General features: G+C 35.6%; 1 protein-coding gene across 7 annotated transcripts in view; it reads right to left on the minus strand.

Moving 5' to 3' along the window:
* Positions 1–3,502: 3,502 nt before the first annotated feature.
* The window catches only part of TRPC3 (transient receptor potential cation channel subfamily C member 3), a 69,677-nt gene continuing 47,398 nt past the window's right edge, over positions 3,503–25,781 (minus strand). For 2 of the 7 annotated variants that reach the window (XM_017497589.2, XM_037727511.1), the window contains exons 8-13: positions 25,377–25,572; positions 23,908–24,117; positions 22,651–22,698; positions 20,713–20,796; positions 9,118–9,193; positions 3,503–6,295 (exon numbers count right to left, since the gene is read on the minus strand). In XM_017497589.2, coding sequence (XP_017353078.1) covers positions 6,153–6,295; positions 9,118–9,193; positions 20,713–20,796; positions 22,651–22,698; positions 23,908–24,117; positions 25,377–25,572 — 757 coding nt within the window. In that variant the 3' untranslated portion in view covers positions 3,503–6,152. The remainder of the gene's footprint in view (positions 6,296–9,117; positions 9,194–20,712; positions 20,797–22,650; positions 22,699–23,907; positions 24,118–25,376; positions 25,573–25,781) is intronic. The other 5 variants (XM_017497590.2, XM_037727510.1, XM_017497591.2 and 2 more) reach the window with 5 other exon arrangements.

Here is a 25,781-nt window from a genome sequence, read left to right on the forward strand (position 1 = left end):
GTAATAAATGAGGGCTGAATCAGAAGAAAGAGAAAAAAAGACAATATTAACAATTTTGCTGCTTTGTAAAGGATATTTTTATATGAAATGGTTTTTGTTTCCTATCAGTGCATGGCATGTAGAATATAGTGTCTACTTGTATAGTTTGGAGCCACTATTTTGATTTATGCTTGAACACTAGCAGTATTAACCATCATTGTTTTGGTACCATCAGCGCAAATGTCAGCACAGTGAAATGGCACAAAACATCTTAGTGTTATGAAAATAGTTTCAAAGTTGCAGACAGCTGTGACAAGGCCTCAGGAACCACTCCCGCCCCTCAGGGCCTCACAGACGTCTGCTGACCTATAGTGACCCAGGACCTAAGAGCTGACATTCTTTGACACTCTTTCATCAGTCCTTCCTTAATGAGCCTAGAGGTCTGCCTGGGGAAATACAGATGAGTTCAGATACAGCTACTTTCTTGATTTTTGTGGTTTTCTTTCTTTCTTTCTTTTCTGTTTTTTTGTAGAGATAGAGTTTTGCCATGTTGCCCAGGCTGGTCTTGAACCCCTGAGCTCAAGCAATCCACCCACCTCAGCCTCCCAAAATTCTGGGATTACAGACATGAGCCACTGTGGTTTTCCAGGAAAGAGTTCACAAATAATTGTGAAACAAAATGAATTAAACCCCTGAAAATAGGTGCTTCTTAGGAAGAGAAGTTAGTTACTGCAGCAGTATTTGAAAAAGTTTTCCCCAGGTCTCAGGTCCAGACAATTATTTCTCTGAGGCTAAAATAACTCCACATTAAAATAGACAATACATGAAGATGGGTTAGCTGTTTAGCAATTTTGGAGAAATATATATCAATTTAGATTCAAGAAAAAAATACAGATAAATTTTAGAAGTCTACTGAAAAATAAAGCCATAGAAGAGATAGAAGAAAATAGAATTGTATAGCATTTTATGGTATTTTGGAGGTTAGAGGGTATATTATTAGTTTGCCAGGGCTGCCATAGCAAAGTACCACACACTGGAAGGCTTTTAAACAACAGCAATTTATTTTCTCACTCTCCTGGAGTCTAAAAGTCATAGATCAAGGTGTCAGCAGGGAACCAAACCAATCCTCAGCGGCCTCTCTTCTTGGATTGTAGATCTCTGTCTTCTTGTGTCTTCACATGATCCTCCCTCTATGTCTGTCTGTGTCTTATCTTGTCTTTTTATAAGGACACCAGTCATATTGAATGAAGGCCCAATGAGATTATCTCATTTTAAATTAATTGCCCCTTTAAAGACCATATCTCCAACTATAGTTATAGTCTGAGATACTGAGGGTGAGGATTTTAACATGAGTTTTGAGGGGACACAATTCAGCCAATAACAGAAGGAAACTGATCTCAAAAGGAATAGAAGAAACCACAAAGAAAAAAACAGATATGGTAGCACAAGCCTGTAGTCTCTGCTATTTGAAGGCTGAGGCAAGAAGATTGCTTGAGCCCAAGAATCCAGCCTAGGCAAAATAGCAAGGCCCATCTTTTAAAAAGAAAACAAAAAACTAACTTAAAAAACATGAAAAAGTAAAGATAGTTAAACATTTCAATGTGTCGCAAAAATGTTTAAACGTCAACAAAAATAAAGGAGAAAAGAGTTAATATCTTAAAAATAGTTCATACAAATTAATAATGAAGAAATACTATGATTCCAATAAATAGATAAAAAACAAAAACAGACAATGCAGGTTGTGCTTATTTTCTGTTTAACAAGTGATGTCCACTGTTTAATTAATTGTGTAGAAAAAAAGTCAGAGTTTATTTTGAAGCTCTAATTTATTTTAAAACAGTGAAATGAGGCTATGATATCGCATCAGAACAAGACAAAAAGTTTGCATAATATGATAGCTGGAATTATTTGATTTTGCATCTAAAAACGCAATTTATTATTTATTAAAGTACATCTATGGTTTTGAAATGATTATCAAAGGTTTCAAACTACTAATTTTAAGTACTTCTCAAATAACTAATTAGCAGGGTGAGGAATTTTTATTCACTATAAAGAAAATGTCAAGTTAGATTAAATTACCACTGTATTTCCTCTTTTTAAAGATGTTTTAAGGTACCAGAGACATCTTGGTGGTGTTTATAAAAATCAACAGAAGATGATTACCTCTCAGATGTGATTAAATACCACTTTGAGACAAATTTGCAGAATTATCATGCACCTCAGTAATTTATAATCTTACGTTATGGTGCTAAAGCAACCATTACAGGTATAAGTTAAACAACTTATGGCTAAAAATAAAAGGAATTTAAACTGCATTAAAGTTAAAATCACCAACACGATAGTGGTGGTCAGCTGAGCGACTGAGTCATGAGCAAAAACATTAGTTTCCCCTAACACATTGTATAAATTTAAAAAGTTTTCAAACTCTTTTTAAAAAAGGAACAAAGTTATAGATACCCATTTTAGGTTTTTTTGTTTTTGTTTTTTGATGGGGTTTCACTTTGTCACCCAGGCTGGAGTGCGGTGGTGTGAACACAACTCACTGCAGCCTCAACTTCCCAGGCTCAGGTTATCCTCTCACACTAGCCTCCTGAGTAGCTGGGACCACAGGCATGTGCCACCACGTGTGTCCAATTTTTTGTAGAGACAGTTTTATCATGTTGCCCTGCTGGTCTCAAACTCCTGAACTGAAGCCATCGACCTGCTTCAGCCTCCGAAAGTGCTGAGATTACAGGTGTGCACCATTGTGCCCAGCCTGATTTTGGGAGGCTGAGGCAGGAGAATTGCTTGAGGCCAGGAGTTCAATACTAACCTGGACAACATAGTGAGACCCCTGTCTCTAAAAATATATTTTTAAAAATTTATTTAAAAATAATAAAAGAAAGATACAGAAAGAGAGATTATTACCACCTTGGATAATGACTAGCCTGCTGAAACACCTGTATGAGCTCCAGGGACTAGGAACCCCTGATGTAGCATAACCCTGTTTGTTTGAACTATTTATGAAGACCAGAGAGTTAAACAATTTGTCCCACACCACAATAATGAGTGTGGCTTCAGTTCTCTTTAGACATTTTCCATAAGACAATTTATCTTCCCATTTACAAAAGCTGCTTTCATTTGGCTTGCACATTTGAAACATAATTATATTGACATATTGGGTAAGATAGTTATCCTAAATTGTACTACATTTGCTTTTAATTATTACAATGTATCATTTTTAAATTTTATTGTGCATGAATTCTTTGATGATACTGTGTACCATTTTTCAAAGTTTTCTAATTATTTCAAGTCTATGAACCCAAGTTTTTGAACAGATTGTGACTTCCATAAAGTCACAGGTGCTCTATAAATTCAATATAGCAGGCACTTACAAAGTACCCAACTTTTTAAATAGTAAGTCTAACAAGCAGTTTGAATGTTGCTTTATTTTCTTTATTTTATCTGTAACTGAGAAAAAAAATAAGAATAGCAAAGAGGTCAAAAAGTGAGAGATGTCACAAGGAAAGAAGAGTCCTGGGGCTTTGACAATCCTTTAATTTTTTTTTTTCTAGAAAGTTGTTTTTGGTCCTGTTTAAATGCTCCCTTCTCTGAGTTGCTCCAACAACTTCTTTGAGCTTTGTTTCCCCAAAGGTGCCTGTTAAAAGTGAGTAGAGAAAGGACTTGCTGACCCAGAGCTATCTTTATCCTCAAGTAAAGGACTAATTCTGACGGCAATCCGCTCAACTAATCCTCATCTCAACTGTATGCTACCACATTAATACCTTATGTCTTAGTGTGAGTTCCCTAAAAGCAAAACCTAACAAGATTTGGACGCGGTGACTCATTGAAGGGATGCTTGCTGGAGAAAGGGAGGGAAGGAAACAGGAAAAGGCAGAGGAAGAAGCTAAACAAAGATTCCATCTCAGCTTGAGTCTGGCATCAGCCTAATTCTTTCAAGAGTTCTGGAGCATGAACTGCGCCAAATAGTTGGCCCCACCTTGAGACAGGGGACCAGCCCTTGTGTGCGTCCCCACCCATCAGTCACTGGCCATGCGGAGGTGGAAGCATCACATCCAGGGGAATGCTGCTTCTTTTTAGCTGAGGGCAATTCTCTGACAGAAGTGATTAGCTGGGAACTGGACAGGAGTATCTGGGAGATGGGTACACTGGCCCAATAGAGGGCATCTGGGCAGGGCATCAAAAACATCAACCACACTCACTATCCCCTGTCATCACACCTTCTGAAATAACACCTTGAAATTATGAATAAGGAAAAAGATGAATATTAAAATTGTACCAGTTTATACAAACATAGTAAATAAAGAAAAAATGCCTGTTAGGAGCGCTGTCCCCAGCTGAATCTGCCACTTTTTCATTCAGCACTTTTTCCAACCCCAAAGAAGAAAATTACAAAATATTCAGATCCATAGCTATAAGCAAAAACTTTCACACTTGGAATCCTGGACCATATTATAAAACTATCAGTATCATCTATTATAGAAACTTTGCATCTTTACTATCTTAATACAACATACGGTAACATATAACAATGGAAAAATTCAATATTTATTCAGTTCTGAGACACAACATAGAATACATAAAGTTTGAAAAATAAGACATACTATTAGCATGGCACAAAAGTTAATGAAATGTTCTACAATGGTAGCAAAAAATTTATAAAGTTCCTTTCTTAAATTTAACTCCCCAAAAGTAGAAATTAAGAAATAATCTTTAAAGAGCTTTATGTAGTTCCATTTAGCACTTATTTCTATCTTCATGTCTAGAAAGATTTTCTGTGTGATACCAATGATTTTAAAGTAGGATGTATTTAGTTGGTTTTAAGGATCTCTGAAACTCTTTGAGCTATGATCATAATTCATATTCCTATAAAACTTGACAGCAACTGACTGAAGAGACTCAGGATGCTAAACATAACTCTATGAGAGATTTAAACCTAGCTGGTTAAAAAAATGCTTTGAGTGTTTTGTAGTCTGTGAAGTGACCAGGGAACTTATTGGCCTTTATGCCTTTTCCCATTAAAGTCAAGAGGCATTTCGGGATTACCAGCACTCAGCTCAATTATGTAATAAGGCATATATAGATATATCACAATCTATTTTATATAGAAAGTAGAACTGAAATCCTTTGATAAGAAAAAAGATGTCAACCACTGTAAGCAATGATGGCAAGAAATGCCTCAAAAAGAACTGAAACACACCTGGGGATGCTTGGCCATGTCTTTCCAGGTATGCCTAGAGTTGTTGCTCTTTCCTATTTCTTCCCACGAGCAGACCCTCCAAAACTCAGAAGGGAGCTCACGAGTGAGATATGAAGTCAGCTGTTGATATCTCATTTAGCATTAAAGCAGCAGAGGCAGAAATTAGACAGTTGTAACAAAATGACAAACCTGCGTTCCCCCCAACTTAAAAGAAAATCACATTACTGAAAAACAACAAACGTTAAGTCTAAGACAGAAAGCAGTCTATATTTTAGAAAAATCTTTAATGTGTTGTTTTAAATAATTCTATGAAACTTAAATATATAATGTAATTATATTTTCCATGAACCCATTTTGCTGTTAAATTCTTCACTTGGAGCTCAATTGTTCTAGGATTATCAGTAACACCTAAAATTCTAAGAATGTCTTACCAAGTCATAGCTGGTTGTAAAATTTCTTCAGTTTCTATTTAAAAAAAAGATTTCTTCAGAACTTGGACAAGGGAAGGTGTGCTACATAGTGAGGACTTTTTATTTTTATTTTGTTGGCAGTTCAATTCAGTTGGTTTCAACATTTATTGAGCACCTACTATGTACCAGGCACTGTACTAGATACTGGAGACACAAAGATTAATAAGACAGAGTCCCTGTTCCCAAGGAACTGATAGTCTCTTGGCAGCAAACAGGTAGTGCAAAGATGTGGCATTTACTCTAAAATGAATAAAAATTTCAATAATATAGTAATATTGGGCTTTTCAACACAATGGTATGTCATTGTAATGTCAAGGCAGACAAATAAAATGCATTTTCATGTGATAAAACAATAAAATCATTAAGAGCTAACTTTTAAAGGTTCACATAATAAAGGTAGTTAATACTAAAAATTTACACCATAGTTTTTCAAGTATTTTATACTTAGAAATATTATTGCCCACATTTGTGCTATAGTCAAAGCCAAATTCCAGGTTGCTGCATCATTCACATCTCAGCATGCTGGGATTCAGTTTCTCACTAAGTTTATGAATTAGAATGGCTAATTCCTCAGTTGCTTGGCTCTTGTCCTCCAGAAGTTCATAACGAAGGCTGGAGATATCTTGCTTTATTTCTTTTAATTCACCTGTAGTGTTGATATTAAAAAGTCATTGGTAAGTTGCTCTTTGGATTTAGAAAAGAACAAAGAATGAAATTCTTACAATATCCATGTATTTGCTTCATAAGTTTTCTAAGGTAGCTACTTCAAAGTTTTTTCTTTAAAATATTTCAGAAACATGTCTTTAAAAGTATACTGACCTTTGAAAAAAATCTATAAAAATAGCCCAGCTATATTTTTTAATAGTAACACTCAGCTTAAAGTGTTGTCTTTTTTTTCACCCACCTTTTAACATTAGATGATTCTCTGTTAACTGATCTACAGCCAGGATACTTCCTTTCTGACTACAAGGGAGTCCCTTTGTTTCTTTCAAGTATAAAGATTGACACCTTCATCAAACATCTCCCATTGCTAGTATCAAAGGGAATCCTAGAAAAACTAAACTTTACTAAAAATGAATCAATCTTTCTGACAGGCAAATAATTTTGAGGCAAATTTGAAGTAAAGGAAAGAAAGGAAAAAGAGTAGGAAGCGTTTATTAGGGAAGGCAATGGCAACGGACATGAAGACATTAGTTTGTCCAGCACAAAGGATCAGTGCATAAGGAAGTAACAAGCAACAGTACAATTGAGGAGTTTAGATATGATACCACTGGCAATGTGTAGACTCTATACTCTTGAAGAGAATAGGAGAGTTTGGGCTGTAAAAATCAATTGCTCCCATAATTCAGTTTCTCAATATTTTGAGCTTATATATATTGCAATTAAAAACTGGATTCTCTTCAAGGAGAGATGGTATTTGGTTATGGAAGAAAATAAAAGAAATGCTGGATTCTCTTGAAAGTGACTGTAATGTAGATAAACTGCTGACTTTCAAAAGCAAATGTTGGAGCAAGAATTTATCTTGAATCTAAAAAATAATTCTTCAAACCATTGATTTAGCCTTTTATAGTAAAATGGCATTTAAAACACAACCTTTGATAATTCCTGGTATCTTTAATATGCTTTAAAGTAAAATTTCAATATTCTTCTATTATATAAAAGTCAGAACCTTTTTATTTGAAAAAATTCTCTCAGGAATACACAGAAAACATTTGAGGAATCCTTTGTCGCAAAAAAGTGCTTTCTTTAGCATATGGCAATATATATATGTATATTTTTTTCCTACCATTATCATGATCTTGAGGCATATGGCAATATAAAAGGAATAAATTGATCTCATTTGAAATCATGAGGCAGACTTCAGTGGAAGGAGTGGATTCTCAGACCATTCAGTACCATAGTGGACCCCCCTGCCCCACTTCACCTTCTACTATCATTTCTTCCTTGTTCCCAACTCATGGGGAGGCTATGACCTATGTGTTGTATTAACTATTTAGTTTACCAATTCAGGAAACACAAGTTACTCAACCTTTTCAGACTTTAGTTTCCTCATTAATTAAATGAGGAGGTTATATGCTACACGTTTATAGTAAGAACTGTTCAAAACTCCAGATTCTCATTGATTTTCCTCTTTTGTGCAAGGGCTTTGGAAATGCTTTGTCTTTTTTTATGCTGTTTTGGTCATACAATTTTTCTCCTTTGTTCCTCCCTCCCTGCCCCCCATGGAGGTCAGGGTACAACTGATGAGACTTTTGCTTTCTAAACTACAGCCGAATTCCAGTCCTTTCTCCTGAGATAGTTTCTAGGTCACCATGATTGGATTTTTGCTAGTTATGAATTATAAATTTATAGATTTCTTTTCTATATACATATAGTATTGGATTGATTTAAATGTACAAGGAATTCCTTGTCTTAATCAAGTAATGGCTTCTAAGCCCATTAAAAATTTTATTAAGTTTAGCCCTTTCTTATCAGTGTAGAAGATCTAGTGGCATCGCATTGGTGTTGAAAGGTACAGTTTCCATTTTTAGGACAACTTATTTCTCCCTGATTGATTTCTTTCTACCTCTGGGCCTATGTTTAGCTCTATCCCCTAGACTTTGGTAAAAAAAAATGTGTAGTCCAGATAGATGCCCTGCCTCAAATATGCCTTTAAAAATAAGCTTGCTTAAAGCAAGGAGGCAGGGAGTAAAGTAAAATTCAAAAGAGAAGCACCAGACAAGAAAAACAGATTAAAAATGTGTTTCTGGACAACAAAATAGAGGTTTCCTTGAAGACATGAATTCTGTATTCACTGTTTTATCTGCGTAACTGGAAAAATGTTAACACTAATGTGAACTCATTGAAAACATAACCGATACTACTGACTACCTTATGTTGGAAGCATTAAAAAACTTCTAGAGAGATGTCAGTCTTTACATTCTAAGAATCAGGGCAATCTGAGTAGACGTAAATTGTCTCTGATCAATAGTTTAAGTAACTGTTTATTTTAAAAGATGTTTTAGAAATGTAACATAAGGGCCCGGCATGGTGGCTCACGCCTGTAATCCTACCACTTTGGGAGGCCGAGGCGGGCGGATCACGAGGTCAAGAGATCGAGACAATCCTGGCCAACCTGGTGAAACCTCATCTCTACTAAAATACAAAAATTAGCTGGGCGTGGTGGCACACACCTGTAGTCCCAGCTACTTGGGAGGCTGAGGCAGGAGAATTGCTCGAACCCAGGAGGCGGAGGTTGCAGTGAGCCGAGATCATGCCACTGCACTCCAGCCTGGTGCCTGGCAACAAAGCAAGACTGTCTCAAAAAAAAAAAAAAAGAAAAGAAATGTAACATAAGATCTTCCTCCCATCTTGGAGCCATCGAAACTGTAATCTGGGATTGGATTTTTAAAGTATGCCTCAACTTGAAGTTTTCCTGGTTCATTAAGTTAGGTATAAAAGGATGTTTCTCAAGTTGGAGATGCTTACCTTCATTAACTTCATCATTTTCTTTGTCTACTTGTGCTTTCAAAACATACCGCTTTATAAGTCTTTTCATTATCTGCTGTTGGGCAAAAATAAATGATTAACTCTTCAGTGATGTACATAAGTGCTCCAAATCCTATTTTCCAAAGAACCTTACATACCTGTAAAGCAAACAACTCAGGGGAGGAAAATTTTAGACAACTATGTATAGAATAATTACACAGGTTTCAGAACTTAACACTGTTTTACACCTTCTACTGAGACTTACTGCATAATCCACCAATAGTTTTTTTTTTTTTTTTTTTTTGGCCTCAGAAATGGAAGAAGCTTTTAAAAAGCAGTTAAGCTAGAATATTTGAATTCATGGCTTCTCTTTCAATGAATAGTTTCTAATTTACACTGATACTACTTTATCACCTGTAGGTACCACCTTATTTCCCAGTATTTAGAAAAATATATGAATGTATACTCTATATAGAGAATTTGGAAAATATAGAGAACAACAAAATAAATAAATGAAATCACTGACAACCTCACCATCCAAAGATAATCACTGTTGTCATTTTGGTGTATGTCCTTATAATATCTTTTCTTTAAATTTTGTATATATACTAATTACTGTATGTATTATATTTTATGTTTTCTAAATACCATATATTTTGTTATATTGCATGTTTTTCTCTAATAGCAATATACAGTGACTATTTTCAGTCTAAATAAATGCTCTTCTAGGATAACTGTTTATCCATATGGAAAAAATTAAATTGGAGCCCTACTTCATACCATGAACACAAAAATTAGTTCGATGTGCATCTTAAATGTGAAAGACAAAGCTTTTGAATCCTTAAAAGAAAGTTATTATATAAGACAGCATATTTATAAAATTTAGTGTAGAACTGGATTTTTAAAAAACAAGAATAAAACTTCTGATTACAATAGAAAAGACTGATAAACTCAACTTCATTACAATTTAAAACTTCTATTTATAAAGCTACCATAAAGAAAATGAAAAGGCAAGCCATAGACTGGGAGAAAATATTGGTAATACTTGTAAGTAACAAATAATTTGCATCCAAATATATAAAGAACTTTTAATTCAATAAGAACAACTCAAATAACCCAATTTTAAAATAGGCAAAAGATAAATGTTTCACAGAAATGTTAATGTGAAGGGTCAATAAGCTTAAGAAACGATTTCAAACTCTGTTTCAGGGAAATACAAATTTTAACTAAAGAAGACACAATTTTACATCTAATAAAGAGAACGATTAATATATCTGGTCATGCCAGCTGTTGGAAAGGATATAGATCAATGGGGACTTTTATACTTTACTGGTATGACTTTAAATAGACAACTTTGAAGACAATTTAGTATTATCTTTTTAGTTTTTAAGTTGATTTCTATTAAAAAAAATTTTTTTATGTGGAGTCTCACTATATTGCACAGGCTTGCCTCAAACTCCTGGGCTCAATGCTGTCCTGCCTCAGCCTCTCCAACAGCTGGGGTATAGGCATGAGCCACTGCATCCAGGTGGTATTATCTTTTAAAGTTGAACATTTGCATACCCTTTTATCTAGAAAGTCTACATCTTGGTATAAAGCCTAGAGAAACTGCAGGTGTGAACCAAGAGACATACAACAATGTTTGTAGCAACCCTGTCGGAAATAGCAAAACCCTGGAAACAATCTAAACAAATATTAAGAAGAATAGACAAATTGTAGTATGTTACAATGTAATGTTATGTTCATTAATGAAATTAATGCACCATAGCCACACACAACAGTGTGGATGAATCTTAGAAGTATAATGTTGAATGAAAAATTCCAGAAGACCACAAAGTATGAAAGTATTCTTATGAAGCTCAATAACAAGTAAATCTATAGAATATATATTTAAGATTATTGATACATGTAATAAATTATATTAGAAAAGAACATTAAAGCAAGAAGAGGAGAAACCCAACTTCAAGACAGGGATTAACTCTTAGGTGGAGGCAGAGGAGTGGGTAGGCAGGTGCATATAAGTAGAGGCAATGGACGGATGATGTTATCATTGTCAGGTCGGTGGTGGTTTCATGAGTGTAAATGTAATTATGCTTCATAATTTATTTTGCATTACACATATTCTTATGCATGTAAAAAACACCACATATAAAAGATAACAAAGGAAAGGAAGAAAGACTTGAACCAAAATGCAAGCATAGTGAGAGCAGAAAATATATAGTCCAATTTTTAAGAAAGTAGAAATTATGCCAAGGTCAGGTAAGAGAGGAACTAAAAAGACTCAAAATGTTATGCAGAGAATAACAATAGACTGAGAGAGCCCATGATACTGAAAAGGAAAAGCTCATTTTACCAGTCACTGTAAAACATAAAACCTGTTGAATTTTGTAGAATCTAGATCCCAGGACAGACTCACAGCTAGATGGATCTTAAACTGGGCTCATTCATTCATGCAGAAAATATTTATTGAGACCCAATTCTGTGGCAGGTACTGCACCAGGTACTGGGAGTACAACAGTCAACATAGTACCCAGTCCAGTGAAACTTCATATCAATATGGAACAATTCACTATAATGGGTGAACATATCAGGGATCTAGTTAAGTTTAGGGGACAGTAAAGACAGAGTCCTATAAAATGAAAATACAACGTTATGTATATCAGTTAAAAGCAGCTTGAAAGACAATAATACAAATTTGGTGGAAAAGAAAAGGCTATTTAACAAGTAGTGCTGAGACAAGTTGAGCCTGTGTACAAGGCAAGAAGGTACCTGAGGTTAGACAGAAATCAGTTCCCCACACATGACACTACCTGGTAATGGTCCACCTCTTTGTTCATGTTGGAAAGATAATTCATAAGAATTCTAAAATGATCTGCAGCTCAGAGAAGGAGACAAAGATGGCCATCTGCATTCTATTAGGCAGCTTGTTTAGTAAACCCAAGGCAGTATTGTGTAATATGCGACAAAGACTCTCTCCTTGAGGTCTCTTTCCCCTTATTGCAATAGTTCCTGAGTAGCCGGGCGCGGTGGCTCAAGCCTGTAATCCCAGCACTTTGGGAGGCCGAGGCGGGTGGATCACGAGGTCAAGAGATCGAGACCATCCTGGTCAACATGGTGAAACCCCGTCTCTACTAAAAATACAAAAAATTAGCTGGGCATGGTGGTGCGTACCTGTAATCCCAGCTACTCAGGAGGCTGAGACAGGAGAATTGCCTGAACCTAGGAGGCGAAGGTTGCGGTGAGCGGAGATCGCGCCATTGCACTCCAGCCTGGGTAACATGAGTGAAACTCCGTCTCAAAAAAAAAAAAAAAAAAAAAAAAAAAAATAGTTCCTGAGTAAAACCTGTTTTTACCACTTTATCTACTGTCTGGCTCTGGTTTTCTTTAACACAGTTAAGATTGTGAGCTGAAAGAACAAATCATGTAGATTTGAGTTGTGACTCCATCATTAACAAGCTCTGGAACCTTGGTATCTTAATCTGTATAATAGAAATGCTAGACTGTGTCTTGCATTGTTAAAGAGATAGTACATGTAAATTACATAGTAGGTGCTATAACTGTTATTCTCTCATTATTATCTATGCTTCTGTAAAGCAAATCTTGATAAATCCATCTTAATGATGGTACCATAAACAAGGACCATGAAACTCATATGTAACAAGTAAAAATACAATTTTAAATATTAGCTTCCAACTGATTCTTTAATTAAAGCCAGTACCAAAAATTAAACTGAACAATAACAGATTCATCTTTTTTCCCTCTTGCTCAAATTGCTAACTAATGAACACAATAGAAGTCTATAGATTAACTTCCACTTTCCACGAACCTCCAGAAATTATACAGCTTTCCTGGTACAAGCCTGTGAATCATTCTTTAAGGAAGACATTATAACTCTATGAAAACTATTGATTTTCTCTGTCCAGGGTATGGGAATTCTAGAGAGAGTTTCCAAAACTGAAACTGAGTGGTAACCAGGTAAAGAGCCCAGGTGATACTTACTTCAAACAGTCCTTCCTGCAAACAAACCCAAGTTCATTTTTCAACCCTCCATTAAGACTGGGAGAAGAAATAAGATGTGGGTGGTTGGGTAGCTGCAGGATGGTTAGATATCTTCCTTCCCAAAAGGAGTGAAAGCTTTTCTTCTCGCTTGCCTGTTTTTTTACTGATTCAAATTCAACTAATAATTGTCAAGCACTCTATCAGGTACTTTTACATTCATTCTCCCATTTAATTCTACAGAGAAGCCAAATTTGACTGTCATTAGTAGGTTTTGTACTATGAATTTTAACAATCTAAAAAGTAAATGAAGGTAATAAGACTGATTTAGACAAATAGAAAAAACTCAGACGCATAAAGTAAAATTTTAGACAGGAAAAGGACCTTGGGAATCATTGTCTTTCATGTTTTTATACCACTCATGAAACTTTCTAAAAGATTACCATTACATAGCTTCTGTATGAACTTCTGTGATTGATGGCCTGCTATTTTTCCAAACAGCTGGTTTAATCTATTTTTTGGACAGCTGTAGCTGTTAGAAAACAGTTCTTTTGTATTGAAGCCAAAATAACTATCAGTCCAAGTTCTGTTCTTTGGGGCAACAGCAAATAAATTTTTTTTCTTCTACTTGATTGACTTTTACCTGTTACTTTTTTCTGCCTTTTTTTGAAGAGGGACCTGCAAACCTATTGATGATTGACTTTAAAATCTCCTCTTTTCTAGGTTTCCCAGTTCTATAAACCTAAGGAAAAATCTGAGGCAAACTAAATATATTTGTGCCAAGTTTAAGGACTGCAACCTGGGGAGCTCAGATTCAGTTGTGCTCCCCAGTTGCCCTGAATATGTGCTCCAATTAGCAGCAGTTACTAGTGGGTTTTTAGAGGAAAAAAAAGAGGCAGTTCCTAAGTTGTTTACCAAAGATTTACATTGAAATAACATAAGCTTTTGACTGGTTATACATTGTTCTTTGTATCACAAGTTCCAGGAACATGAAGATAACACGTGAGGCTGCAAGTCTGGAACAAATGCCTTTAGGCTGCTGTCCTCAGACATAGGTAGAGGTAGGCAGCTGTAACTGAAAGTCCCATACTCATGTTCTTGGGACCTGATAAATTTTTCATACGTCACATAGTTCAGACTGCTTTGAGCTATTTTTCTTTTCTCTATTCCCATACCATTTTATTTATATTTATATTTATGTGAATATTTGTCTACTTATTCTTTCCTTTCCTTCCTCCTCACCTCAACACTGCCATTTTACTCCAATGGAGAGATTCTTGAAGTCATGGACTATATCTTTGTATTAGTATAACCTAACATCCGTATAACAGGGGTTATCCTGAATGTGCCTGGAAGCTCACTGTGAGTAGTTCAGGAACATCTCATTTTGCCCCATTTAGTGAAAACTTGTCATGTGCTTCCAGTATAACCAAGCCATCAATGTTATCCTTCATGAACTGGACCAGAGTCCACCACCTGGGCCAAAGACCATCCAACACTGTATTTATTTGGGCCAAAGGTGTTACCAAAGTGAAGTCAGCTATGAAAGCAGATCTGCCAGCAAGAGACAACAGAGCGAATAAAACTCAAGAACCCACAGTCCAGCTTCTGTGGAGGCTCACAATAAATTCCTATTTCTTAACATATCTTAGTGTATCTGCAACTTGAAATAAATTAAGATATAAGCCTTTAACTTGAAATAACCAAGCACAAATATTGTTCTAATAAATTTAAAAAATCATTAAAATTAGCAGAACTTAATCATAGCCATCTTCCTGAATATGTTCTTGAGAAAAATCACACCCAGTTAAAAAAAATTCTTTACACACATAATAGAATTACTTCAACATGCTATTAATAATTAATTTTAAAAACTACCATTGATAAAAACATTTTTGGTATTTTTGTCTTTTGTTGAGAGAAACGGTCTTGCTCTGTCACCCGGGCTGGAGTTCAGTAATGTGATCATAGCAGCCTCAAACTCCTGGACTCAAAACAGCCCACATCAGCCTCCCAAAGCACTGGGATTGTAGAATTGCATCACCATGTCTGGCCCTGATCAAAACATTTTTGAAAATCTTCCTCTGTGGCCTCTTGGGGCATATTTGAATCTCTGTCTTTGAAGAAATTGTTTTGGAGGAAAAAAGCCCTCATTTGGATATAAAAATGTAAGGTGATAACCCTATTGGTGATGGCTACATGTTTGTTGAAGTTGGATATGATAATTTTTGAAAAAATGCAAAGTGATAGCACTGTCTTCTTAATAGGAATAATTAGCTAAGTTCAGTAACTAGAAAAAAATGAAACATTTTTTGGGTCTTATGGACTAATTATGAAAATAATTCTTTAAAGATGTTCTAAAAATATTCTGAGTTGTCATAAGCCCATTAGTATATTCCAAGGGTTATCACTTTGAAAGAAAATTCCTATTCAACAGATCAAGTTCTGATTTTTTTTTTTTTTTGTAAAGACAGGTTTCACCATGTTAACCAGGCTAGTCTCAAACTCTTGACCTCAGATGATCTACCCACCTCAGCCTCCCAAAATGCTGGGATTACAGGCATGAGCCACCACGCCTACCCCCAACTTCTGGAAATTTTTTTAAAGGTAAGTCTTATCTACTGTAATCAGGCTGCATGAAAAAAAATCTCTAACAACTAAATAATTGTTATTATCTCTCATTGTTATGAACTGAATGTTTTCTTCACCCCAGATTCATGTGTTCAAATCCTAAGAACCCCCAATGTGATGGTATTAGGAGTTGATTAGGTTCCACCCTTATGAATGGCATTAGTGCCCTTACGAAAGAGACCCCACGAAACTTCCTTGTCCCTTTTCTGCCATATGAGGAAAAAATGAGAAGTCAGTTGTCTATGAACCAAGAGGCACTTACAGCTACCTGATTTTCAACAAATGCACAAAGAACATACATTGGGGAAGGGGTAGTCTCTTCAATGAATGGTGCTGGGAAAACTGGACATCCACATGCGGAAGGATAAAACTAGACCTCTATCTCTCACCATATATAAAAATCATTTCAAAATAAAGTCTCAGATGTAATACTCAAAATGATAAAACTACTGGAAGAAAACATGGGGGAAATGATTCAGGACACTGGTCTGGGCAAGGAGTTTTTGGATAAGACCTCAAAAACACAGGTAACAAAAGCAAAAATAGACAAATGAGATTATATCAAGCATATTTTCAAAATATGCATCTGGCAAGGCATTAATATCCATAATATCTAAGGAACTTAAACAACTCAACAGCAAAAAACAAGTAATCCAATTAAAAACTGGGCAAAAGACCTGAAGAGACAAAAGAAGATATACAAATAGACAACAGGCATATGAAAAAAATGTTCAACATCAGTAATCATCAAAGAAATGAAAATCAAAACCACAATTAAGATTTCACCTCACCCCAGTTAGGATGGCTAGTAGCAAACAGACAAAAAGTAACAAATGCTAGTATGGATGTGGAGAAAGAGAAACTCATACACTATTGAAAGAAATGTAAATTAGTACAGCCATTACAGAAAAGGTTATGGAAGTTTATTAAAAAATTAAAAATAGAACTACTATAGGATCCAAAAATCCCAATACTAGGTATATATCCAAAGGAAATTAAATTAATATATTGAAGAGATACTTAAAAAGTTAAAAACAGAACTACTATGTGACCCAGCAATCCCACTACTGGGTATATACCCAAAGGAAATGAAATTAGTATGTTGGAGAGATAGCTACACTCCCATGTTTGTTGCAGCACTATTCACAATAGCCAAAATATGGAATCAACCTAACTGTCCATCAACAAATGAACAGATAAAGAAAATATGGTTGTATATATACACACAATGGAATTCTATCAGACACAATGACATTTTGTCTTTGTGGCAACACGGGTGGACCTGGAGGACATAATGTTAAGTGAAATAAGCCAAGTACAGAAAGACAAATATCACATGATCTCACTCATATATGACATCTTAAGTTTATCTCATAGAAGTAGAGAGTAGAATAGTGGTTACAGAAGTTGGAGAGAGCAGGGGGAATGGGAGGTGGGGAGAAGTTGGTCACCAGGTACAAAGTTATAGCTAGAAGTAAGTTAAGGTGTTATAGTGCATGGTAGGGTGACTATAGTTAACAACACTGTATGTATTAAAATAGCTAGAAGGGAGGATTTTGAATGATCTTACCCACAGCTAACATCTTACTGAACTGGGAAAAGCTGAAAGCTTTTTTAGAACTGGAACAAGACAAGGATGCCCACTATCACCACTCTTATTCAACATAGTGCTGCATGTTCTAGCCAGAACAATTAGGCAAGAGAAAGAAAGAAAGGGTATCCAAATTGGAAAGGAGGAAGTCAAATTGTCCCTGTTTGCAGACAACATGACCTTGTACATGGAAAAACCTATAGACTCTACCAAAAAACTTTCAGAACTGATAAATTCAGTGAAGTTGCAGAATATAAAATTAACATACAAAAATCAGTCGTATTTCTATACGTGAACAACAAACTATTTGAAAAAGAAAATAAAAAGGCAATGCCATTTACAATATCCAGGAGTAAATTAACCAAGGAGATGAAAGACCTCTTCAAGGAAAACTACAAAACACTGATTAAAGAAACTGAAGAAGATACAAACAAATGGAAATGTATCCCATGCTCATAGATCAGAAGAATTACTATTGTTAAAATGACAACAGTACTCAAATTAATCTACAGATTCAATGCAACTCCTATTACAATACCAATGACATTCTTCACAGAAATAGAAAAGAAATTCTAAAATTTGTAGGGAATCACAGAAGACTCCCTAGTAATCCTGAGCAAAAAGAACAAATCTGGAAGTATCACACAATCGGACCTCAAAATATATTACAAGGCTGTAGTAACCAAAACCACATGGTACTGGCATAAAAACAGACACATAAATCTATGGAACAGAATTAGGAACTCAGAAATTAATCCATGTATCTATAACCAACTGATTTTTTACAAGGATGCCAAAACACTCACTGGGAAAAGGACAGTCTCTTCAATAACCAGTACTGGGAAAACTGGATATCCATATGCAGAAGAATGAAACTAGACTCCCACTTCTTACCTTGTATAAAAATCAGCACAAAATGGATCAAAGACCTAAATGTAAGACCTGAAATGATAAAACTAGTAGAAAAAAACATAGGGGAAATGCTTTAGGACGTTGGTCTCAGAAAAGATTTTATGAATAAGACCTGAAAAGCACAAATAACAAAAGCAAAAATAAACATATGGGGTCATACCAAACCAAAGGCTTCTGCACAACAAAGGAAACAACAACAATGAAAAGACAACCTAGCAGGATGGTAGCCACAGAAGTTGGAATCCGATAAATAGTGTGTAACAACTCACCTGCCGAATTAAAAAAAGTAATAAAATAAAAAAAAAATTTAAAAAAGAAAGACAGCATACAAAATGGGAGAAAATATTTGCAAATTGCTCATCCAATAGATCAATATCCAGAATATACAAGGAACTCAAACATCTCAACAGAAAAAAAAAATCCAATTAAAAATGGGCATATAATCTGAACAGAGATTTCTCAAAAGAATACATATAAATGGTCAACAAAATATGAAGAAATGTTTGACATCACTAACCAAATCACAATGAGGTATCATCTCACTCCAGTTAGAATGGCTATTATCAAAAAATGCTGGCAAGAATGCAGAGGAAGGGAACTCTAATATGTTGTTGGTGGGAATGTAAACTAGTAAAACCACTATGGAGAACAGTATAAAGGACTTTCCAAAAACTACAAATAGAGCTACCATATGATCCAGCAACCCCATACGCGGAATTTATCTAAAGAAAAGAAATTATTGTATTAAAGAGACAACCTCACTCACGTTTTATTGCAGCACTCTTCACAATATTCAAAATAGGAAATCAACCTAGGTGTCTAACAGCAGACGAATGTATGAAAAATGTGGTGTGTATATACAATGGAATACTATTCAGCCATAAAAAGGACTGAAATTCTGTCATTTGCAGCAACATGGATGGAACTGGAGGACATTATGTTGAGTGAAATAAGCCAGGAACATAAAGTTAAGCACTGTATGTGCTCACTCATATGTGGAAGCTAATATAGTTGATCTCATGAGGTAAAATGTAGGACAGAGGATACTAGAAGCTGTGAGAAGTAGGGGGTAGGGAGGGATATGAAGAGATTTGTTAAAGGAAATTACTGCTAGATAAGAGGAATAAGTTCTACACCAGGAGTCCCCAACCCCCAGGCTGAGGACTGGTACCTGTCCATGGTCTCTTGGGAACCAGGCTGCAGAGCAGGAGGTGAGTGGCGGGCAAGCGAGCATTACTGCCTGAGCTCCACCTCCTGTCAGATCAGCAGTGGCATTAGATCCTTCTATTATTGTGAACCCCATGGTGAACTAAACATGTGAGGGATCTAGGCTGTGCACTCCTTATGAGAATCTAATGCCTGATGACTGAGTTGGAACACTTTCATCCTGAAATGAATGCCCCCATCCGTGAAAAAAATTGTTGTTCACAAAACCAGTCCCTGGTGCCAAAAAGGTTGGGGACCACTGTTCTACACCACTATAGGATGACCATATTTAACAATGATATGTTAATATTACACAGTTTCATAGAGCTAGAAGGAAGATATTGAATATTCCCAACATAATATTGATAGATGTCTGAGATGATGGATGTTACCTAATTACCCTGATCTGATCCTTAGGTATGTATCAAAACATCACTATGTACACAGTGAATATGTACAATATAATTTATCAATGAAAAAATAAAATCAGACAAAACCAATAAAACAAAAATAAAAATAAAATTTATAAAATTTTTCTAAAAAGAAAAAAGACTTTGACAATCAATATGCTGAGCCATTTTGTAGTTTTCTGCTTCTAAAATAATTGGATAAGGAATAGAACAGTACACAGTAATTGACATCACCAATATATTATAAATTCCTTGATCTTCAGTCTTGTGAACTTACAGACATCAGAAAGTCAAAGACTTCATAGTCAAAACAACTAGATGAAAAATAAAGAACTATAACCTCTGAGTTAGAGGATAGTGTTCAAATGTCACATCCAGTATCAAAATGCAAACGTTATTTTAAGGTAGTACTCATGAAACAGTATAGCCAAACAATCCACTTAAAAAATGGATCACCTGAAAGAAAAACCTAGAGAAATGTATCAAATTTTCCTACTGTGAGAGCACTGTTCATTCTAACATACCCTGTCTTCTCCTTTCTTCAGTTTAAGTTATACATTATTTGGTAATTGTAGCAACACTTTGCTTTCAATATTGCAAGAGGAACTCTTAAAGAATGAAGGATTTGGACTCTGATTTCTAAAGTCTCCTCCAACTAACCTACTATTTTCTCTTATTTTAAATTTTTTTTTAAAAAAATTTCACAGGTGTTGAATCATTTTCTCTGTTCTGAACTAATCATGGTATATCTCAAGAATATAATTCAACTCACGACACACACATATACAAACACACAGAGACATATATGGAATCACATACAGATAAGAGATATGTCTAATGTATGCTTACCTGATAACGTGTTGGCTGATTGAGAATGCTGTTAAAACTGTGTGATTCAAAAACTCTTGAGTTAGACTGAGTGAAGAGGTTTAACTAGGAAAAAATACAATTAACCTAGTAAATTAGAATACATTCATTTGGAATAAAAAATATAATCCATTTATTCTCCTTGATAACATTTCTGGAGTCAACATTCCCAAGAAACATTTTGTGGAAGTTGAGCTTTATAAGTGATGTAATATATTCCCAAAGGTTAAAATTGCTGTGAGCAATACGCTCACATTTGTTAAAATGTTGGCAAGATGTACTACTGTAATAGAACTATTTAATTGAATATGTATGTTAAACATTGGTTCACAATAAACATATTTTTTCCTGGGGACCTTGTATACTTTATCTAAATGTACTCATAGCATCTAGAAGGCCAAGTTCCATAGAAGTTCCATTTGCTCCTGAGACTAATTTCCTCTCCTAGACTTGAGTAGAAACACGTTACAGGTTCAGATGGCACCATTTGGTATTTTGTAGCCCTAAAATATTGGGCAAAATAACAAATCTTCCAAAGCATCTTGGCCTTATACTGAGCCACATTCACCATTTTGGGGAGAACTGGGATGAAGAATTTTGGTTTCCTTTTCTTTTCTTTTTCTTTTTAAGGTTTAGCTTTTGAGTGGGTAGGAACAGGAAGCAAGAGGAACACACAGGTACTACTGTCTAGTCTTCATTTATATGAGCAAGGCCTGCCTCTTATTTGCAAACAAGCTCTGCCACTGTAAGGTGTGATTCAAAGGCATGACCCTCTATCCAAAGAGATGATTGGCCTCACTACCTACTTCCCACCGTTATAACTCAGGAAGGTGTGGGATGCTGAGGAGTAGGGAAGTGGCACTGATAGGCAAGGACCTTCCTTTGTTTTCTTAGAATTGTGCCTGGAGAAAACCTTGGCTAACAAAGTTAATTCTCCAATCGGCCACTGGAGGCCAGTATCTGACTACTGACTGAGGTTAGCTGTCTAGGTTAGCCGGAAAGATTTCTTGAGGCTCCTTCCTCTCTTCCAAAAACAGAAAGAGAAAAATATAATTTCTCCAAATATCTGCTACATTCAATACATGAAGAGTATCTATGAATATAAGTAATATTAAAGAGATGTAAACAGCTGTAGGCACAATTTAAAACAAAATAAAAATTTTATTTTTGGCAGTTTTTAACCAGATACAGGAAGAGTGGGAAGTTGAGGAGCAAGCCTCCTGAGGGATCAGTGTCCAACTTTCTATTTCCAGCATCTTCTCTGAGAAAAGCTATTCTTTCACTGTCAATGGTGTGACACAGGCAGGAGAGGACAGCCTAAATGCAATGCTTCCTTCCCGTTGCTGTGAACAGGCTGTGTTTTTTTTTTTTACAGTGGTCTAGGTAGCCACAAGCCTACTGTGTGTGCCCTTCTCAACCTGACATTTAGTATTTCCCCTTTTACATTATGATACTATCAGAAATGAAGTCAGTGAAACCTGTTGCCTACAGAAAGAAAACAAGGTGTGTACTCTGAATTGCAAGAGTTGTGAGCTCCCACACTTGAGAGACTACCTTTTTTGTAATAAAGCCTCAGTTAATAAATCCCCAGAAAAACAAAGGTCCCTCAAAGCAAAGTCAATTTCAGTAGCAGCAGAAGCTGCCCTGGATGACAACTAGAGCCTGGCTCCTTTAAGAGACCAGCTACCGCACAGCTGAAGGTACAGCTTGCTGAGAGGAAGTGGGCTGGTAACCAAAGATGGACTCAGGTGCTAAACATGAGGCATCCAGGTGCCACAGAGAGAGCTAGGCATCTGATGCTAAAACACTTGAATTCTGCACCTACCCGACACTGGTCAGTTTATATGACCTTGTATAAGCGAATTATTCTAATAGCTTCAATTGTCTTATCTATAAAATGGGAATAATGATAATACCTACCTCACAGCGTTGCATGAGGTTCAAATGTACAGCAAAGCACTTTGTAAACTGTGAATGAGGAAGGGCACTGATATTTGTTGAGGCTGGAATTTTGTAGATCTCATATAATCCTCACAACAACTCTACAAAGTTAGACAATTGTCTACAATTGGTGAATAATTAAGGCTCAGACTAGTGAAGTGATTTATCCATGTTCCTTGCTAATAAGCCATAAGTGCCACAATTCAAATCCAGGTCTAATGCCGAAGCTCTCTAATTTGCATTATACTGTTTCTCACTGCATAAATGAGGTATCATTTTAAATCATGGGCTGTCACAACCAATCACTGACTTGTAACCCAATAGCCTTAAGAGCCCATAAGCAGGTCTAACAAAAGAAGATTTAAAAGGTCACTTTCTTAAAGAATACAGTTCTTGAAAATTCACATCAATTTTAAAAAGCAATAAATTAAATTGCACTAATCTTAACTTTTTCTCCCTGTTTCAACTGAGAAAAAAATATCTAATATATCTACCTTTGCTCAGGGAGGCCTACGCTTTATGGAGATGGGCTTTTAGGATGTTATAGCTACAGACCATTTTCACAATTTTAGAAAAAGTTATATTTTAACTCTATACATTTGTTCCTATCTGCCTCATTCCCTATTATTTAGGTTAACTCACATCCGTCTATCTATACAAATTTTATCTCTGAAAGTTAGTTCATGATAACAAAGTACCATCACAAAAATTATCTTCGTTGTTAAAACTAAACTATGACTCAACTATAAATCAAGGGTTTCTTGCTTATTTATAAAATGAATATTTATGGTTATTTGCAGATGCTCTTGGGCCTGTATGGGAAAAAGAAGTAAAAAGTTTCTACAAAACTTTTTTGTAGAAAAAGGAGAATATGGTAGGAAGGCTGGAAGTTTAAACTATTTAACGTCAGAATAACAGTTGAGAAGCATGGAACACACAAACACAAAGTGTTTTCTAACAGTAACTTTTCTGGTTACTTTTAACCAGTTAAAGACTTTGTTTGTTTTTAATCTGGTAGTTTATATGATGTTCTGATCAAAAGCAGGGCCTCGACTCAGTGACTTCTTGAAATATCATGAAAATATTTAGTATTAGTCTGTGAAAGACTATGGATTAGACAGTTACTTTTAACATCTTCTAAATTCACACACAAAAATTATTGAACAAACATCAAAAGACAAGGAAAAAAAAGACAGAACATTCATTTTAAGGTCTTGATAAGTTTTCGATACCTACCCTGGACTTTGAGTTACCCATTCCCATTTCTATATCCTTCTGAAGCCTTCTCCTTCTGCATTTGGGAAAGTTAACAATTCGCATGATGAAATAAACAAATGATTTTGGACTAGGAACTAGACTGAAGGGTGGAGGTAATGTTTTTCCATCATCAAAATAGGATAACCAAAGTTTTGAACGAGCAAACTTCCATTCTACATCACTGTCATCCTGTGTCACAAAAATAGAAAAAAGATAACTAATTTTAAAAGCTAATTATTCTACTAACTGATTGCTAATAGGTTTTTTACAATGAATCTATGTTTTTGAAACAGGTGACTTATACATATTTATCTACATATACTCTATAGACCTACATAATATTCTCATTTTTCAAATAAAATATACTCATTCACTTTCATATGCCTCTACCTGTACCCATTGAAATTTAACCAGAACTTCCTGTCTACTATCTAAAAACAAGGCAAAAAGGACAAGAAAAAGCGAGTGCCAACGAAGGATAAAAAGGTTAATTCCTCCTTCTGTCCCCCAACCCAATCAATTCTGCATGTTCAACAATAGTTGCCTATCTCCCATCCTCCTTCCTCACCTATACCTATCCAAGCCAGGTTGTAGACACAGCATATTATATTTCAAGGGCAAGGGGAAAAAATGGTTCTCAGATGAATTGCTTTTTGGTGTTCCTGCATCTACCATATATCCCCGAATGTCACATAAGTCCCTAAGTAGCCTAGACCTGTCTTACATCTCCTTCCATTCTCTGTGCTGCCCACAGTGATGGAGAAACCACCTTAACTGACAGAAAAAAATGAAGGGAAGTGGGGCCTTACGAGGAGGAGGCTGGCTGTCTCAGTTCACACAGCCTAGAAGGCCATTAGGACCAAAACTTCTGCTTTGAGAACACTATATTATGAGTTTCTAAAACATACAGAGATTTGGTGGGGTTAACAAACAGCAAAGCACTAAAGATATACTGAACACTAAACTGAAGGACGTAAGAAAACATATATACAACAGTGAAGAGAGGTACCAAACCCAGCCAAACCCAAAACTAAGAATCAAGTGATTTCTAAAATACTCAAAATTTTGACTGCATAAAGAACATCATTAATGTTTGCCAAGCATCTGATCATTCTACCAGGTAGAATGGTAGGCTGGCTACTGAACAGAAAGTAATTTCCTTAGGGCCAATACTTCTTCTAGCCACTAATTTCAAAACTTTTGAAATATACTCCAAGAGAAGGCAAAGCAGCAGTAAATTCATGGGGACCCCTGCTGTGCACCTAGAAGACACTAGAATGTGTATAGCTACCTATCCAGGTAGAAAACACAGGAAAAAGTCCAAGTTCTGTGTGGATATAAGCTTCTTTGTTATATGAGCTGGAACTCAGCCATAGTGTACAGAAGCAGATGTATACTATCAGAACAGGATGACAAGGATAAACACTATGGATAGAAAACAGATTTACCTCAATTTCTTGATATGAGCTATTAATCATAGCAATTAGCATGTTGAGTAAAACGACCACCATAGTTACATTGTATATTCCATAAAGAACGTATCCAATATTTTCTATGAATTTGTGATCATATTTGAGCACAACGGAAGTCACTTCAGACAACCCAAATATTGACCAAAACAAAGTCTTGAAACTTTCTTCTACACTGTTGAAGAAATAAGGTACAAAGTAAGTAAGTTAAGAGTTTTCAATATGCAAGAGTGAAAACTAAAAACAAGTTAGGCTCTCCTGTACAGATTAAAATGCCACCATAATACACTCCAAGAGTGTAATTATTTTCTTATGACATTTTATAGAAAAATTATACTCTCAGGTTTTCAGGAACTGGTGATTACATAGTACCAATGCCCAGCT

The sequence above is a fragment of the Cebus imitator genome, unplaced genomic scaffold (genome assembly GCF_001604975.1).
Source record: "Cebus imitator isolate Cc_AM_T3 unplaced genomic scaffold, Cebus_imitator-1.0 Scaffold233, whole genome shotgun sequence".
Lineage (NCBI taxonomy): Eukaryota > Metazoa > Chordata > Mammalia > Primates > Cebidae > Cebus > Cebus imitator.